This window comes from Oncorhynchus mykiss, chromosome 10 (assembly GCF_013265735.2).
Source record: "Oncorhynchus mykiss isolate Arlee chromosome 10, USDA_OmykA_1.1, whole genome shotgun sequence".
NCBI classification, from domain to species: Eukaryota; Metazoa; Chordata; class Actinopteri; order Salmoniformes; family Salmonidae; genus Oncorhynchus; species Oncorhynchus mykiss.
The window spans coordinates 67,309,668-67,329,422 of NC_048574.1; the positions used below are offsets into that span (position 1 = coordinate 67,309,668).

General features: G+C 44.4%; 1 protein-coding gene across 5 annotated transcripts in view; it reads right to left on the minus strand.

Moving 5' to 3' along the window:
* dclk2a (doublecortin-like kinase 2a) overlaps positions 1 to 17,818 on the minus strand; it is an 80,197-nt gene extending 62,379 nt beyond the window's left edge. For 2 of the 5 annotated variants that reach the window (XR_005034205.1, XM_036933640.1), the window contains exons 1-2: positions 16,701 to 17,817; positions 3,701 to 4,056 (exon numbers count right to left, since the gene is read on the minus strand). Coding sequence is in view for 4 of the 5 variants with exons in the window: in XM_036933640.1 (XP_036789535.1) it covers positions 3,701 to 4,056; positions 16,701 to 17,103 (759 nt within the window). In the remaining variant the exon portion in view is untranslated. Of the gene's footprint in view, positions 1 to 3,700; positions 4,057 to 16,700 lie in introns of all 5 variants that reach the window. The other 3 variants (XM_036933638.1, XM_036933637.1, XM_036933639.1) reach the window with 2 other exon arrangements.
* Positions 17,819 to 19,755: the final 1,937 nt, after the last annotated feature.

Sequence of the window (19,755 nt, forward strand, 5' to 3'; positions counted from 1 at the left end):
GTCCAATGTTTACTGAAAACATAAATACATTTGCACAATGAGCAGGCGTGGTCTCTCAAATATATTGTTACCGTTGTGTTGATTAGCTAGCTAGTGAATTTTAGCCATATTAGCATAGACGTGACATCAGTCAAAACAAGACATGGTAACAAGATAAAACTAGCTTACGATTCCCCACATGGCAGCTTCTTGTTACTGTTGCTAGCTATCTGGACATCCAGAATCACAACACACAGACTTCTGCCCCATTGAAGTGTGTGCATTGTTTGTGACGTTGTGAGCTAACCCGTCTATAAGTATATGCAGTAACCCATAGTTTCAAATTGAGCACTGCCATAACAACTTGCAAGCAGCATAATAACTAAATGCTATAGAACTGACTGTAATCTAACTGAAAGCTACAGACAAAAACACACTTAACATTCTCTGTGAGCGAGAACAACTGCATTGAGCCAACCAATTTCATTCATTAATTAGCATAATCGTGACATTTGCATATGCCTGGCAGCTCATGGACATCTGTTTTGCATAGCGTTAGAATATACAAAAAAAAACACAGGTTCACAGGTTTCCCTGTGAAATCCCAGAGAGAGTCAGCCTGCATTCCAGACAGCCCTGCAGCGCTCGTTTGGATTTACCACCGGCTTCCTCAGGCAAATCCCCTGTGACATCATCAGTGCGCGTCGCAGTCAAACCGCCCGCCACATTGCATTCCAAACAGCCCTTGCGAGTCGCCTGCCTGAAGCGGTCCCCAAGGACAGAGTAGGGAAGGCACTCCCTCTTTCTCTCACACCACGTCTCTCTGCTTCATCTCTACAAGAAACAGGATTCCTCCTCTCTCTCTGTCTAGTGCCGACAACACTGAATGTTGACGGATGAATGGAGAAAACGTCCCAGTCAACTTGCAGCTGTGTTGCATCATCATTTATGATGAAGTCTCAGCCCACAGCACTGTCAAATCTGTTTAAGAGATCCATGAAGGGATAAAGACAGACAGAGAGTCAGTAGTCTTTCTGTCACAGACATGGGACTGAATTAGTACCGGGGTGGATATCTAATGGGGCATTCCCAAGGATCCATCATGCTGTAGCCTATGCTTGGCCATTTCTGAAAGAGCAGCGATGTGGAGTCCCACAGGGAGTAAGCGAGACCATCGATTCAGAGGTGATGGCTGATCTTTTCAGTCATCGCTTGTTTCTCCTCTCGTTCGGTCTGTCGTTCCATCCCTGTACTCTCTGTGGACGGCCGAGTAATAAGCGGCCAGATTTGGACTGAAGGGGTGAATCACTGATCGTGTGCCTAAAACATGCTTTCTCTGGGCTGAAAATCAAGCTTGGTCAGCCGTTTCTGGTCCAATACTGCTGTGTATTTCAGTTTGTGCTGCAAGACTGGTTCATTGCCACAAAACTAAAGCAAACAGGTGCAGATACTGAAAGTGCCTACTGTACTGTACAGCATAAACTGTCTTCTCTGTCAGAGAGAGAGAAATCATCCAGACCCTGCCTCTCCTCCTGATATAGAGCCTCCTCTGAGTAGAGGCTTCAGTATGTTGGGCTGGCCAGCCTGTCTGAGTGGATAAGGATCATTATTTTCATGAGTCACTTCTCTGGCCCGTGCGTGAAGATTCCCGCCGGCTCCGGGAATCTGTCAGGAAAGAAGGGTCAACTGTGTTCTCTGCCAGGACAATATTCAGAGTTCAGATAGAAGGAATGGGATTTTGGGGGATACTGCTTCTCTTTTCTTTAGCTTTGTCTAGCACTGAAACCTTCTCTGCAGCGTTAGATGTCTCAATGTCTTGTATACTTCTAAGCGAACGGTCCTTTACAAAAACTGACTCCATTGACAGACATCATGATCCTGCCGTTATCAAAGAACCACTGGCCTAACACCTCTCAGCACAGTGTCATAACCATTGCTTGTGAAATAAGAGGTCCAACCGTTAAAGCTCTGTAAAAAACACAGACTGCATTTCAATCCAGATTTATCAGAAAATCCACTTATCTTTAACAACTGTGGAACCTGACTTCTAGGAAATGTTCTAAATCCACTCCCCCTTAATCCATTATGGTGGAATCTTCTTCCTCAGATGAGGCTAGCAGCATTTATATCAATCTAAAACTAAAGCCCATGATGGGAAATTAAATGCATCATGTGTTCATCACTAGCACATTAGGTTTGCGTCTCAAATGGCACCCTATTCCCTATGTCGTGCACTACTTTTGACCAGGGTCCATAAGGCTCTGATAAAAAGTAGGGTGCTAAATATGAAATAGGGTGCCATTTGGGACATTTGGGACACACTGTAGATGTCTAGATGGAAATACTAAATAGGACCAAACAGTGCTGTGAAAAAGTATTTGCCTCCTTTCCTCTACTTTTGCATATTGTTGATCCTGAATTGTATCAGATCTTCAACCAAAACCTAAAAATAGATAAAGGGAACCTGAGTGATCAAATAATACAACAATGACATACTTATTTCATTTATTTCATAAACAAAGTTATGCAACACCCAATGCCCCTGTGTGAAAAAGTCATTTCCCCGTAATAACCGGTTGTGCCACCTTTAGCTGAAATGACTCCAACCGAATGCTTCCTATAGTTGTTGATCAGTCTCATGTCACGTGGAGGAATTTTGGCCCACTCTTCCATGCAGAACTGCTTTAATACCAATCTAAACTAAGCTGGGGGGAAATGCAAAGCAAAAGTTCTTGATAACTAACACACTGCATAATCCTGGGCTGCTCGTTTCAAGTCCTGCCACAACATCTCAATTGGGATTAGGTCTGGCCATTCCAAAACGTCCTTTGTTGCTTTTTTGCCATTTTCATGTAGACTTAATTGTGCGTTTTGGATCATTGTCTTGCTGCATGACCCATCTGTGCTTCAGCTCACAGACGGATGGCCTGACATTCTCCTGTAGAATTCTCCGATACAGAGAAGAATTCATTGTTCCTTCTATTAAGGCAAGTCGTCCAGGTCCTGAGGCAGCAAAGCATCCCCAAACTATCACACTACCACCACCATGCTTGACCATTGGTATGAGGTTCTTACTGTGCAATGTAGTGTTTGGTTTTCACCAAGCATAATGGGACCCAAGTTATACTTTTGACTCATCTGTCCATAGAACATTCTTCCAAGAGTCTTGATGATCATCCAGGTGTTTATTGGCAAACCTGAGTCAACATTTTGGATGAGATGGGTCCCATTATGCCTGGCCAAAACCAAACACTGTATTCCAAACAAAGCATGACGTTTGTTGATTAGGTCGACTCTCATGGAGATACTTGTAGCGCACCATGGGGTTTGTGTTGATTAGCGATAGTATAACGGTTGAGTGCTGATACAGCTGAAACTCAAATCATGAAGCATCTATGCTATAGATAACACATTTGACCAGAGAACTCAATATGGATATCCCATCTGGTACTGATTCCCATCTCCAGAGCAGCGTTGGGTTTAACCCAACATGCTCTAATATAGAGTCCCTAAAGTATCGTTATTCATTACTTGCAACAGCAAGGTTGAGGGTTTGATGCCTGTATGGGCCACATATGTTGAACACAACTGTCTGTAAGCCATTTAGGAGAAGGAAAGAAATGGCTAAATAACCATATCATATACCTCAGGATTGGAGTTGAGACTCTGTGCTATAGGAAGTAACCATGTTGTTGCATCTACAGAATTACTACCATCTTACCTGTTTTCCCTCCAGTGTGTAGAGCCGTTTGACCGCCCCGGAGTCCAGCTTGATGGCGTCCGTGATGTCGGTCAGCACCTGTTCGAAGGAGTGGGCCGTCTTCTTATTCAGCAGGATCCTCACAGCCTTCCTGGGCTTGACCCCGCTGCGGATGACCGTCACCAGCTTGGGCTTGATGAAGTCTCTGGTGCCCAGGCTGGCCTCGCTACGCTGCAGCTCGCCCTTTACCAGGGTGCTGAGGGAGGACAGGGAGCGGGACTGGCCAGCCTTGATGCCCACTGACCAGTTAGGGTTAACGTTCTTGGTATAGTCCACTCGGCGGTAGGGCTCGTTGGAGGCACACACATAGCTCTCACCTAAAGGGAGGAAGAGGGGAGAACTAGTTAGAATTTAAGCTTCTTTAAAAAAAATTTTTATATATATATATATATATATATATATATATATATATATATATATATATATATATATATATATATATATATATATATATATATATATATATATATATATATATATATATATATATATATATATATATTTTTTTTTTTTTTTTTTTTTTTTTCATCAAAATCGTTGAATCAACAGTTTATAAAAACTGATATCAAATCCATCAACTGCTTATCAAATGTAGGGCAATTTAGTTATTGAAGCTACAGTAATCAACTCAGTCGTCTTTTCCAGCTCTGAATGATACTTTACAATTGTCAATGAATAACCATTCATTCTAAATGACTAAAGGAGTGGTAATTAGCCACATCACTTGGAGAGTAACTCTAGTCGGCTTGACTGTGGATGACAAGGAGTTAAGGTTCCCCAGTGGAAACAAAAGCCACATTGAGACGGAGGCCAGCCAGTCAGTGTAACTCAGCCCTCTCTGTGAGCTCTCTCGGCCTGCCGCATTGGACACTCTCCAAAGCTAAGTATTTTCCTTTTCCTTGCCCACATTCCATTGTAACAGCTAGCAAATGTGTTTGTGTGAGTGTTTCCCCTCAAACCAAGGCCAGATTAATTTGACGACTCAAAAGGCTGATAAATGGAACCACAATAAGGGAAAGAGGAGGATGTGAGGGTGGGTGATTGTGTTTGAAGGCGGTTTGTGGGAGGACAACACATGCAGGATTTTTATTTTCACATTCTGAGCATGGCTAACCTCTAATCTTTCATCATTGATTTTACTGTTTGTCACAACAGTAATGAAACCACAGAATGGCACACTGTAGCAGCATGTAATACGCTACGCATGCAACTAAGTGAACCCATATTGCTGCCTTTGATGTCCTTGCTCTGTCACGACATAGCGCTATACTTGGGGATCTGGCCTTTTACCAGTTTAAGCTCAAGGCACCGATCGATGACAACATGACTTTGTTTTTTTATGTCACCTTTATTTAACCAGGTAGGCTAGTTGAGAACAAGTTCTCATTTGCAACTGAGACCTGGCAAAGATAAAGCAAAGCAGTGTGACACAGACAACAACACAGAGTTACACATGGAGTAAACAATAAACAAGCCAATAACACAATAAACAAGGTCTATATACAGTGTGTGCAAAAGGCATGAGGGGGTAGGCAATAAATAGGCCATAGGAGCGAATAATTACAATTTAGCAGATTAACACTGGAGTGATAAATGAGCAGATGATGATGTGCAAGTAGAGATACTGGTGTACAAAAGAGCAGAAGAGTAAATAAAATAAAAACAGTATGGGGGTGAGGTAGGTAGATTGGGTGGGCTATTTACAGATGGACTATGTACAGCTGCAGCATTCACTTAGCTGATGTTTAAAATTGGTGAGGGAAATAAAAGTCTCCAACTTCAGCGATTTTTGCAATTCGTTCCAGTCACTGGCAGCAGAAAACTGGAAGGAAAGGCAGCCAAATGAGGTGTTGGCTTTGGGGATGATCAGTGAGATATACCTGCTGGAACGTGTGGATGTTGTTATCATTACCAGTGAACTGAGATAAGGTGGAGCCTTACCTAGCATAGACTTAGAGATGACCTGGAGCCAGTGGGTCTGGCGACGAATATGTAGCGAGGGCCAGCCGATTAGAGCATACAGGTCGCAGTGGTGGATGGTATAAGGTGATTTGGTAACAAAACGGATGGCACTGTGATAGCAAACTGGATGCAGTCTGAGTGTTGGGAGCTATTTTGTAGATGACATCGCCGAAGTCGAGGATTGGTGGGATAGTCAGTTTTACTAGGGTAAGTTTGACAGTGTGAGTGAATGAGGCTTTATTGTGAAATAGAAAGCCGATTCTAGATTTGATTTTGGATTGGAGATGTTTAATATGAGTCTGGAAGGAGAGTTTACAGTCTCTCCAGACACCTAGGTATTTATAGTTGTCCACATATTCTAGGTCGGAACCGTCCAGGGTGGTGATGCTAGTCGGTTGGGCGGGTGCGAGCAGCGAACGGTTGAAAAGCATGCATTTGGTTTTACTAGCGTTTAAGAGCAGTTGGAGGCCACGGAAGGAGTGCTGTATGGCATTGAAGCTCGTTTGGAGGTTAGTTAGCATATTGTCCAAGGAAGGGCCAGAAGTATAGAAGGGAGTCGTCTGCATAGAGGTGGATCAGGGAATCGCCCGCAGCAAGAGCGACATCATTGATATATACAGAGAAGAGTCGGCCCGAGAATTGAACCCTGTGGTACCCCCATAGAGACTGCCAGAGGTCAACATGCCCTCCGATTTGACACACTGAACTCTGTCTGCAAAGTTGTTGGTGAACCAGGCGAGGCAGTCATTAGAAAAACCAAGGTTATTGAGTCTTCCGATAAGAATACGGTGATTGACAGAGTCGAAAGCCTTGGCCAGGTCATGAATACGGCTGTACAGTAATGTCTCTTATCGATGGCGGTTATGATGTCGTTTAGGACCTTGAGCGTGGCTGAGGTGCACCCGTGACCGGCTCGGGAAGCCAGATTGCACAGCGGAGAAGGTACGGTGGGATTCTAAATGGTCAGTGATCTGCTAATTAACTTGGCTTTCGAAGACTTTAGATAGGCAGGGCAGGATGGATAATGGTCTAAAAGTTTGGGTCTAGGGTGTCACCCCCTTTGATGACCGCGGCAGCTTTCCAATCTTTAGGGATCTCGGACGATACGATAGGTTGAACAGGCTGGTAATAGTGGTTGCAACAATGGCGGCGGATAGTGTTAGAAAGAGAGGGTCCAGATTGTCTAGCCCAGCTGATTTGTACGGGTCCAGGTTTTGCAGCTCTTTCAGAACATCTGCTGTCTGGATTTGGGTGAAGGAGAAGCTGGGGGGGGGGGGGGTGGAGCTGTTGGCCAGGTTTGGAGTAGCCAGGAGGAAGGCATGGCCAGCCGTTGAGAAATGCTTATTAAAATGTTTGATTATCATGGATTTATCAGTGGTGACCATGTTACCTAGCCTCAGTGCAGTGGGCAGCTTGGAGGAGGTGCTCTTGTTCTCCATGGAATTTACAGTGTCCCAAAACTTTTTGGAGTTAGAGCTACAGGATGCGAATATTTGCTTGAAAAAGCTATCCTTTGCTTTCCTGACTGACTGCGTGTATTGGTTCCTGACTTCCCTGAACAGTTGCATATCGCGAGGACTATTCGATGCTATTGCAGTCCACCACAGGATGTTTTTGCGCTGGTCAATGGCATTCAGGTCTGGAGTGAACCAAGGGCTATTTCTGTTCTTAGTTTTGCATTTTTTGAACGGGGCATGTTTATCTAAGATGGTGAGGAAATTACTTTTAAAGAATGACCAGGCATCCTCGACTGACGGGATGAGGTCAATATCCTTCCAGGATACCCAGGCCAGGTCGATTAGAAAGGCCTGCTCGCAGAAGTGTTTTAGGGAGCGTTTGACAGTGATGAGGGGTGGTCATTTGACCGCGGACCCATAGCGGATACAGGCAATGAGGCAGTGATCGCTGAGATCCTGATTGAAAACAGCAGAGGTGTATTTGGAGGGCAAGTTGGTCAGGATAATGTCTATGAGGTTGCCCATGTTTACAGATTTAGGGTTGTACCTGGTGGGTTCCTTGATGATTTGTGTGAGATTGAGGGCATCTAGCTTAGATTGTAGGAATGCCGGGGTGTTAAGCATATCCCAGTTTACGTCACCTAACAGAACGAACTCTGAAGCTAGAAGAGGGGGCGATCAATTCACAAATGGTGTTCAGGGCACAGCTGGGAGCAGAGGAGGGTCGACAGCAGGCGGCAACAGTGAGAGACTTATTTCTGGAGAGGTACATTTTTTTTAATTAGAAGTTCAAACTGTTTGGGTATAGACCTGGAAAGTATGACAGAACTTTGCAAGCTAACTCCTCCCCCTTTGGCAGTTCTATCTTGATGGAAAATGTTGTAGTTGGGTATGGAAATCTCAGAATTGTTGGTGGCCTTCCTAAGCCAGGATTCAGACACGGCAAGGACATCAGGGTTGGTGGAGTGTGCTAAAGCAGTAAACAAACTTAGGGAGGAGGCTTCTGATGTTGACATGCATGAAACCAAGGCTTTTTTGGTCACAGAAGTCAACAAATGAGGGTGCCTGGGGACACGCAGGGCCTGGGTTTACCTCCACATCACCCGAGGAACAGAGAAGGAGAAGGATGAGGGTACGGCTAAAGGCTATCAAAACTGGTCGCCTAGAGCGTTGGGGACAAATAATAAAAGGAGCAGATTTCTGGGCGTGGTAGAATAGATTCAGGGCATAATGTGCAGACAGGGGTATGGTGGGTTGTGGGGAGGTAAGCCCAGGCACTGAGTGATGATAAGAGAGGTATCTCTGGATAAGCTAGTTATAATGGGTGAAGTCACCGCATGTGTGGGAGGTGGGACAAAGGAGGTATCAGAGGTATAATGAGTGGAACCTAGGGCCTCCATTGTAAACTAAAACAATGATAACTAACCTAAACAACAGTATACAAGGCATATTGACATGAGAGACATACAGCGAGGCATAAAGTAATCACAGGTGTTGATTTGGAGAGCTAGCTAAGACAACAACGGGTGAGACAACAGCTAATCAGCTAAAACAACAACAGGTAAAATGGTGATGACTAGGTGGAGAGGGTCGGTTAACTACACACAGGGCCTGAGTTCGCGTCTGGGGCCAACAGATAAACAAAAAATAAACAGAATGGAGTACCGTGATTAATGGACAGTCCAGCAGGCATCAGCTATGTAGCCAAGTGATCATAGGGTCCGGCGACACAGCGTTTAAAGTTGGTAGCTCGGGCTAGTAGAAGCGTCTGCTCCGACATCCGACGGAGGCCGGTTGAAGGCACAACAGACGGAGTATTCGTCGGCAGAATAGTCGTGGTGGTGCGGCGGGGCGCCGTGTCGACTAAGGATCTAAGCCAAATGGCGAAAGAGGTATTGTAGTTGTAGTAATTTAGTTTTCTAGCCGGGAGATGTGCCTGGTTCACGCCTAACTGGTGCTAGCTTCGGGGCAGGGGCGTTAGCCACTATAGCCACTCGGTAGCAGCGGTGATCCGGTGCCAAGGTCCAGAGCTTACGGCAAGGATCCGGTGGAGTAGTGTGTTCTAGAGGTGTTTGGGTGGAGTCCGGGTGAACAACTGAGTAGGCCGGGAGGTGGGCCTCAGGGATAGCTTCGGTACTGGGTAACTCGGTGGGTGCTAGCTAGCTGTGAAGATCAGGAGTAATGGTCCAGGGTTTACGGCAGGAATCTGGCGTTGTAGTGGAGAGACAGTCCGTTACTTGTAGGCTGGCGAGTATTATCCAGGCAAAATATATATATATATATATATATATATATATATTTTTTTTTTTATATATTTAAAAAAAAAGGTCTGGTACCTGTGCAGAAGGTAAAAGCCGTTGGCAGTGGCTAACAATGACTAAAAAGCTTGCAGCTAATTAGCTTCTGATGACTAGGTGAACCACCTATTGCTATAAGGTCTAAAAATTAAACTGAACTAAGAAAGGTGAGAAAACATTATATGTAAGAGATAGAGATGTTCAAAGAGAGGTGATGCTAAATCCAGCTAAATTAACTAAGAAAGGCGAGAAAACATTGTTATTGTGTGTACAAGAGGGAGAGAGGGGAATCTGAAGGACCTGAAGGGGAACGAACAGAATCTATCCATATAGAACCGTATAGAAAGCTTACAGAAGCTAAGGTAAATTTGAGTTTTTTTCCTAATGCAGTCAACCATGCTCTTATTATTTGATAACCAAAACATCCTATTCTCAGCAGTCAGTCATCCAGTAACAGGAAGACAACAGTAAATGAGTCACCGTGGAGACAGAAGAACAGCTTGCACAGTGGAGACAGAAGAACAGCTTGCTTAAATAAAGGTGTCATCCGTCAGGGAAAGGAGTCATTTGCGAGAGTGGTGTGATGTCTAACCCTCCAGAATAGCTCAATACACAGCATTATTTTTAAGACCCACGACTGAAAAAGATGAAGATTCTTTGGTCATAAGAACACCACGCTGAGATCAACCTAAACCAGGACCATCAGCCTGAGGTTTATATCAATCTGCTATCTTCTCAACTACAACTCTACCTTTTCATGTTGGACATTTCAGTATTATCTACTGCTCTTCTCATGGTTCCTCTCATTTGCGTTAAGACAAATAAAAATGGATGGAAAGGAGGAGGAAGAGGACAGAAGGAAGGAGACTTCCGAGACGGCGAGTCCCACGACGCCTGGATTTATTCATCTACCAATTAAACAAAGGCTAATTAACAACGCTAGGCCACAGCTGGGGGACCCGAACAGATGAAAACGGTGACACCAAATGAGACCCGGAGCCATCATCAATTCAGATCAGAAAGCCTGGAGAAACAGAGGTGGCCCTCTGAAGGGGGCTCTGGGGTGACAGTCCCTAACACCCGTGGGGACGAGAGGGGGGTCTCAGGTGCAGCATCACCAGAGAGATTAGCGGACCCTGGGTGGGTGATACCCTTCAGTGGCCCTACAGCGGGGCCTCATGTGGACCACAGCTGAGATCACAGCCCCTTGGAGGGCACTATGGTGTTAAATGCCGAACTGTGGTCGATGAACAGCATTCTCACATAGGTATTCCTCTTGTCCAGATGGGTTAGGGCAGTGTGCAGTGTGGTTGAGATTGCATCGTCTGTGGACCTATTTGGGCGGTAAGCAAATTGGAGTGGGTCTAGGGTGTCAGGTAGGGTGGAGGTGATATGGTCCTTGACTAGTCTCTCAAAGCACTTCATGATGACGGAAGTGAGTGCTACGGGGCGGTAGTCGTTTAGCTCAGTTACCTTAGCTTTCTTGGGAACAGGAACAATGGTGGCCCTCTTGAAGCATGTGGGAACAACAGACTGGGATAGGGATTGATTGAATATGTCCGTAAACACACCAGCCAGCTGGTCTGCACATGCTCTGAGGGTGCGGCTGGGGATGCCGTCTGGGCCTGCAGCCTTGCGAGGGTTGACACGTTTAAATGTATGTACATATTCTTTATCCCCTTACACTTGTGTCTATAAGGTAGTAGTTTTGGAATTGTTAGCTAGATTACTTGTTGGTTATTACTGCATTGTCGGGACTAGAAGCACAAGCATTTTGCTACACTCGCATTAACATCTGCTAACCATGTGTATGTGACAAATAAAATTTGATTTGATTTGAGCTCCCTAACCAAACATCAGCTGGTCACTATGGAGGAGACGGGGCAGATACATCAGTGTGTGCGCTGATCCATCACTGAGCAAATACACACAGACGCCATCACTCAGTGGGGTAAGTGAGAGGTCATGGATTGAGAATGTGTTTGTCTGATGTTGTCCCTAACACTATGGTGTCATCTAAACATGCAATGTTTTCCCATGAGTGAAGTCTGATGTTGAATCAATCAGCTTATTACATACAATGGATCTTATCAAAGGACCAGCGCGGGGTCAGGTGATTCATAATTCACCAGTGGGTTGAAGATATCCCTCTAGTGAAGATATCCCTCTAGTGGTGTGGGGGCTGTGCTGGGGTTATGTGGGTGGGGTTATATCCTGCCTGGCTGGCCCTGTCGGTGGAGTATCGTCAGACAGGGCCACAGTGTCTCTCGAACCCTCCTGTCTCAGCCTCCAGTATTTATGCTGCAATAGTTTGGGGGGGGGGGGGGGGGGGGGCTAGGGTCAGTCTGTTATATCTGGAGTATTTCTCCTGTCTTATCCAGTGTCCTGTGTGAATTTAAATTCCGTCTCTCACTCTGAATGATCGGCTGTAAAAAGTCAACTGACATTTACTCCTGAGGTGCTGACCTGTTGCACCCTCTACAACCACTGTGAATATTATTATTTGACCCTGCTGGTCAACGTTTGAACATCTTGGCCATGTACCGTTATAATCTCCACCCGGCACAGCCAGAAGAGGACTGGCCACCCCTCAGAGCCTGGTTCCTCTCTATGTTTCTTCCTAGGTTCCTGCCTTTCTAGGGAGTTTTTCCTAGCCACCGTGCTTCTACATCTGCATTGCTTGCTGTTTGGGGTGTTAGGCTGGGTTTGGCTGGGTTTGTGACATCGGCTGATGTAAAAAGGGCTTTATAATTACATTTGATTTGATTTAAAGTCCTCCTCAAATGGCACACAATCGGTGTAGCATAAGACCACGATCATGGTTTGGCTTGGTTTGGATCCAATCCAATACCTCACTGTCATTTCAATAAGCACACTACAGCAGAGACAGTGTGGTGGATGTCACAGGGTAATCCCATCCATCCAACCATCGTCCAGGGATCACATATGAAGGTTCACACAACAGGCCAGGCTGGGCGATGAGGTTCTTGAGGTTTGATGAGGTTCACACAACAGGCCAGGCTGGGCGAGTAGTCCTCAATCAATGGGGCTGGGAGCACGCACATGCACACACACACACACAAAATCCATTTGATGGCTGAGAACACAAAGACAAGACTCTGGTGTTCAGTCTCCAGCATCTCCAATCAAAAGGCCTCGTTCCTAGACGGTCCTCTGACGGATTGACTGCATTCCTCCTGTCTCTGTGACCTGACCCCTGACAACAGCCGTGCCCCATTTCTCCACATCACAGCAAGAGGACAAGGGGACAGCCGCAACCCACTAATAAAACAAGTTACTGAGGAGGCTACGATAATTAGGACTTATCATCCCGACCAATGGAGTCTCCACAGTAAAGAGGGGACTTCTTGAGTGGAACCCAAACTGTGTACTGTTTATGGAACGACTTTGGTGTCCAGTCATTGTTTTACAGTAGAAAGAATGGAATGGTTAGAGGGGTTCCAATATAAACCTGGCACCATATCAAATGTCCAATAGGATTGGCTTAAGAGCTCAAACTCTACCCCTATAATAAGGTAAAACCTACACGGAACTCTTCATTAGCCACAGTACCTAGAGTATGACCTCACAGGCCACTATACCTACTAGAGGTCGACCGATTATGATTTTTCAACACCGATACCAATTCACCGGCCGATTTTTATATATATTTGTAATAATGACAATTACAATAATATTGAATGAATAATGAACACTTATTTTAACTTAATATAATACATCAATAAAATCAATTTAGCATCAAATAAATAATGAAACATGTTCAATTTGGTTTACATAATGCAAAAACAAAGTGTTGGAGAAGAAAGTAAAAGTGCAATATGTGCCATGAAAAAAAGCTAACGTTTAAGTTCCTTGCTCAGAACATGAGAACATATGAAAGCTGGTGGTTCCTTTTAACAGTTTTCAATATTCCCAGGTAAGAAGTTTGAGGTTGTAGTTATTATAGGACTATTTCTCTATACCATTTGTATTTCATATACCTTTGACTATTGAATGTTCTAATAGGTACAGAAATACGAGCCTTAGTTCATTAATGTGGTAAAATCCGGAAACTATAATGTAGAAAACAAAACGTATATTCTTTCAGTGAAATACAGAACCGTTACGTATTTTATCTAACGGGTGGCATCCATAAGTCTAAATATTCCTGTTACGTTGCACAACCTTCAATGTTATGTCATAATTATGTAAAATTCTGGCAAATTAGTTCGCAACGAGCCAGGCGGCCCAAATTGTTGCATATACCCTGACTCTGCGTGCAATGAACGCAAGAGAAGTGACACAATTTCCATACTTTAAAATTACCTGCTAACATTAATTATTTTTAACTAAATATGCAGGTTTAAAAATATATACTTGTGTATTGATTTTAAGAAAGGCGTTGATGTTTATGGTTAGGTACACATTGGTGCTTTTTTCAAGAAATGCGCTTGTTAAATCACCCGTTTGGCGAAGTAGGTTGTGATTCAATGATAAATGAACAGGCACTGCATCGATTATATGCAACGCAGGACAAGCTAGATAAACTAGTAATATCATCAACCATGTGTAGTTAACTAGTGATTATGATTGTTTTTTATAAGATACGTTTAATGCTAGCGAGCACCTTGGCTCCTTGCTGCACTCGTATAACAGGTAGTCAGTCTGCCACTCAGTCTCCTCGTGGAGTGCAATGTAATCGGCCATGATCGGTGTCCAAAAATGCCGATTACAGATTGTTATGAAAACTTAAAATAGGCCCTAATTAATCGGTCAACCTCTAATACCTACTGCAGTATAAACCCAAATACCCCCAAGATGAGAACAACAACACGTTTTTACAGCCAGAGAAAGTGAGTTGGCCCACTTTCCTTTCAAATCAGAGCAGAGAAAGTGTGATGCCTGCCGGGAGGATTCCAGCTTCCACTCTGAACGGTTACTTGGCAGAAAACAGGCATTACATCCAGAGGTGAGGCAGAAGTAGTAGGCCTGGCTATGTGTTGGTGCCAGTCCATCTTCTACCACACTCACTGTCCCACGGCAGCACCCATTCTCCTTCCTGCCAGCCCAACCAGAAGTGATGCAATGTGTCCCCCAGCCACGGGATTGGGCGCTGACCTAAATCTACCACCCCCTCCTCTCTGGGGACATGGGCGGAGGAACGAGTGCAGAGGCTTATATTTGGAAGGAAGGATGTCAGCTGAGAATAAACTGGGAGGAGAGAGGAGAGAGGGGTCAGGAGAAAAGGACAGCAGTGAAGTAAAGACAAATCACAGCCTATAGCTGGAGGTACTGACTAACGGGAGTCAGGAGATAAGCTGCAGTATACAAATGAAAAGACAAGTCCCACACTCATCTCTCTTTGCTGTGGATTGATTTGAATATGACAGAGCTACCATGGTGCGATAACCGTAACCTTTCACGCTAAGACAGGATCGTAGAGAGGTCACAGGTCAGACAGCAGAACTCAACACGAAGATTAAGGTATTACCCAGACACCGGCCACTGTCACTGCTGAAGCCTGCGACACAGAGAGGAGAGAGTGGCTCACACACAGACAGAACCACTGTGTAGCAGTGGAGGCTGGTGGAAGGAGCTATAAGAGGACAGGTTCATTTTAATGGCTGGAATGGAATCAATGGCACGGAGTCAAACATGTGGTTTCCATACGTTTGACATCATTCCTTTGATTCCAGTCCAGCCATTAAAATGAGCCTGTCCTCCTATAGCTCCTCCAACCAGCCCCCCTTGCTCTATAGGTCTATATATAGCAAATCTGCCGAGTAGGGAGAGAGATCTACTGTAAAGTAAAGAAGGTCATGTTGAAATTTCTCAACCTTTGCATACTTTTCTGGAATAATACTCACACACTTCAAACTTACTGAATGAATTTGCCTTTAGTTGTGTAGGGTCTCGTCGGGACAATATACATGAATCTTTATTAAGCACTCCTGTGAAATGACTGAGCTAATAAGTCATGTTGTAATATAATAATGGTATGACCTGACCATTGGAGGTAGTTGTACATATCTTATTTGGACTATAAGTACAGTTATAATAACAGCTTCCTCTACACCTCAATGTTGACCTTTTCCATTCTCCTCCCTCATCATGTTCAAAGTGAACAGATCATTGGCAGGGGTATGAAGGGGGTGCAGAGGGGGACACGTCATGTTTTATGCCCAGAGGGTGAAAAATCACTCTAGGGACTGTTTTAACAGCCAATGAAGCACAGAACACTAGCCAGAGCACACACACTGCTCTAAGATCAATGGAGGAGCGATGGACATTCATGAAAACTGTGCTGCCTACTACTACAACGGGTCTGTCATCTATGTGGATCACACACACACACACACACACTATTATGGCTGCACACTACTACTGGGGCATGTGTGTGTCACAACTGCTTAACCAAAAAGGAAGTCCTGCTGATTCAAGAGAGACTAATGATCAAGATTCTCAACCACATGTAATTTACATTTTAGTCATTTAGCAGACACTCTTATCCAGAGCGACTTACAGAACGCACAAGCCTGGTGCTTGCTCCATGCTCTACCAACTGAGCCACACGCGACATCATCTATCCTAGAGTTTGAGAGGCATGTCCATGACTAACTACATGGGTTACAATTGCATTACAGTAGTAAACCTGTTTACTGTATTTACATATGACTTTACTGTAAAATGCCTAAGAGAGGACAATCTCTACATGGCATATAGTCTATAGGCCTGAATCCTACTAAGGAGGCTATAATGTAGTATAATTAAAATCACTTTATTGGTCAATTGCACACAAGGTCCAACCGAAATTTGACTTCCGCTTTTAACCCAGGCCCTCCGAAAGACACATACATACAGGTTTTGGAGAGTTGTCCAGGAGGCTAGTATGTAGTATAATAGGCTATAATGTAGTATAATAAACCTATAATGCAGCATTAGCTAGTCTTCTTCCCAAGGGGAAAGCTGATAGCAGAATACACCTGCATATGTATGAACAAGGAGTCAATGTAAAACAGCTGGTGGAACTCTGATGACAGCCAGGACATGAAATGGTTTACAAGATTGTATGATGAAACCTGAGAAATAGGAGTCTGTCTGGTGAAATCTAATAATGAATACCTTGGATCAATCAGCTCATTCATCAATATGCGCGAGTATTGATCTCTACATGATTTATTATGTCATTTGTAGGACTGGGCTGTGTGTGTGGGGAGGGGGCCGGTGGTAACTGCGTGTCCTTACCCTCCACTAACTCGTCTAGGCTGCTGATCTTCTTGCTGCCGTCCACCGTGTATATGCTCCGGACACCTTGAGGCAGGTTGACGTTGTCCGAGAGAGACCGGGTAAGCTCAATAAGCAGGGCGTCTAAGGACCTAAAACGGTCGTTGGACACGGCATACACCAAACCCTTGAAGTATTTGTCCCCATTTCGGTAGAACCGCACTTTTTTGGCTTTCTTCTCGGAGGTGAGCGACTGGAGCGTGCGCGTTCGGTAAAAGCTACAGTGCGCGCTGTGCGCCGGGCTGGGCACGAGACCGTTGCCTCTGGAGCCTGACTGGGATCCCGAGCCGTTAGCCCGTGATGAACGGTGCGTTTTGTCCCGTTCCTCAAAGTGTTCCCATTCAATACTTCTGCTGAGCGACATGTTCGATCTGTTAATGTTTTGATCTATCCGCAGGAGAAAACAATAGCAGATGGCTCCTCCAAGCAAGCCCTAGTGTCCAACTTGTTCCCAAAGACAGCTGTCAAACAACGCTTTGGCAATCACTGATACAGTAATCGAGAGGACAGTGTACTTGTAGGCTAGTTCCTCCTTGCGCTGTCAATATGTAATTTTTCCGGGGATACAGTCCGCTATTAATGTAACTAGGGGTACTGTAGCCTGAGTTACGGTTACAATCTTACCTTGTCAATAAGGCTGCACAATAAACTCTCGGTTATTGAAATACCAAAAGCTAAACGAAAAGGATTGCTCCAAAACTCAATGTCAACAAACATTCACCGGCAAATTAAAATTAATACCAGGTGCAGAGAGCCTCGACTTGATTGACAGTCAACTGATGCAACCGCTAGTTTACCAATGAACGGAGCCGCACAGGAAAACACTCGATTCCAAGCTATAAGAATGTATCCGGTAGAAAACACAAATGGGGAAAAACGAATTCCATGTAGCACAAATACATTGCATGTAAAGCCGGTGTACAACATCCACCGAATCTAACAAAGCCGCATGCTTGCTACAGAAACCGCAAGCCTCCTCCTCTTCTCACATCCTTTCTCAGACGGACGAACCGTTCAACACTAACACTGTAGCACGAGAGGCCACCCCAGTCTTGTCATCCAATTCAACGAGGGAGGGAATGCTGCTTCCCCTCAGGGTCCTAACGGTAGTCCCTATACAATTGTTCAGCAAGTGGTGTATTTTCTCAAATGTGCAATTTGGCCCCTAAATTGGAACTTATTTGTTATGTCATTATTTCTGATGTGCCATTTAGGTATTTTTTAGGCAATACCATTCCCTCGAAAAGCTAAAGGAAAAATTATAACCACAAATAGGTGCTAATGGCCAAATCCAGCCACTCTCGGGGGTTTGAAAGTCAAGAAGCGGCTTATGGCTTCATCAGGGTGTCTGAGACAGAGTGATACACCCTGATGAAGCATTTTTTAGCATAGTATTTTATTAGGATCCCCATTAGCTGTTGCTGAAGCAGCAGCCACTCATCCTGGGATCCACACAAAACATGAAACAATATAGAACATTAATAGACAAGAACAGCTCCAGGACTGAACTACACAAAAAAGTGTAAGCTGATGCGCCTACTTGGTGTATTTTAATGATGTCTTAGCCCACACATTAGAGGCTTATTAACTTTCAAACCCACAAGAGTGTTTGGATTTTTATATGTCATTTAGCACCTAATTTGTGGTTATAATTCTTCCTTCAGCTTTTCAATTCCCCCCCAAGAGCACCTGTGGTTGTTTTGGAATTACCTGAAGCACTCCTCCTACTTATTTTTCCTCAAGAATACTATTCCCCCATTGACATAAGTCAGTGCTCTTTAAAGGTTATAGACTCAAGCAATACATTGGACATAACAGATCTCATCTATACTGTGTGTCCACTGTCCAGTCACCAGAGTGCTACCAAGGTCATAGGCTTACAGTGGCCAGTGGATTACACAGCGAGAGTGATGCCACTTTCTCTCTGCCAGCCTAGCGGGTGCCTAGCTACCTGCATCATCATCACCTGGCACAGCACCACAGGAAGGGCTTAGACCTAGGTCCCATGGTGCCACGGCAACCAATCCTTGAACCAGGAAGTATCCAGGCAGTTAATAACATCAATGGAGAAACATTATTAACATTGAATAATATTGCTCATTATGAAAATAATACGATAATACCTAAAGCGACTTAGAGTCATGCGTGCATATATTTTTACTTATGGGTGGAATCAATCAAACCCACAATTCTCGTTTGCAAGCGCCATGCTCTACCATCTGAGCCATCCAGGACCTTTGAATCTAGTGCCAAAGCAAACAACAGGAGCAACTGAGGGCATTGATCAGGGTGTGACACACAGGGTTCAGTCCCACTGTCCCTTCATATCCCCCATGTGACAATGCCTGGACGTATGGAGGTGAAGAACAAATCACAACCAGTGTGGTGGACCTCAGTTTACCTTCTTCTTAAGGATCCATCAACCAAGACACATAAGGAACTCTCCAGAAAACAAGCATAGCAGCTGCATCAGAATGATGCATTGTTGGTAATTCCTCTTTATGAGATGAAAGGGGATGAAAATGGGGATGAGGAAACAAGGCAGGAAACAAATAGGAAGTCACTAGTCCCCAGGAGAGAGGATATCCTGCACACAATGACAAAGCAGAAAATCCCCCTGAATAATACGATTGAGAATCCCTTGTTCAAAAATGAAAGAGCCAAATGGAGGGATAACAATCAAGAGGATAGACTGTAGAATTCCCTGAAATGGTCTGTCTGTCTGGATATCGGCTAAATGTGTTATATTAAAGAGTTTTCATTCTGTTTCAGGAGGATTTTGGGGATGGATCCACTTAAAGACTTTCCCCCAAAAAGTCTTTAAGGACATTTTAATCAGCTACAGTGGAAGAAATGCATGCAGTAGAAATTAGGAAGGTGACATGACCCGGGGTGACCTGTTTACGGTTGCGTGATAACTCATCAAAACAACTCGTTAGCTATTTTATAGAAGTATAAAACTCTTTATACATGTGATTCACAGTGTTGTACAGTCAATGACATCCTCCTTAATCAT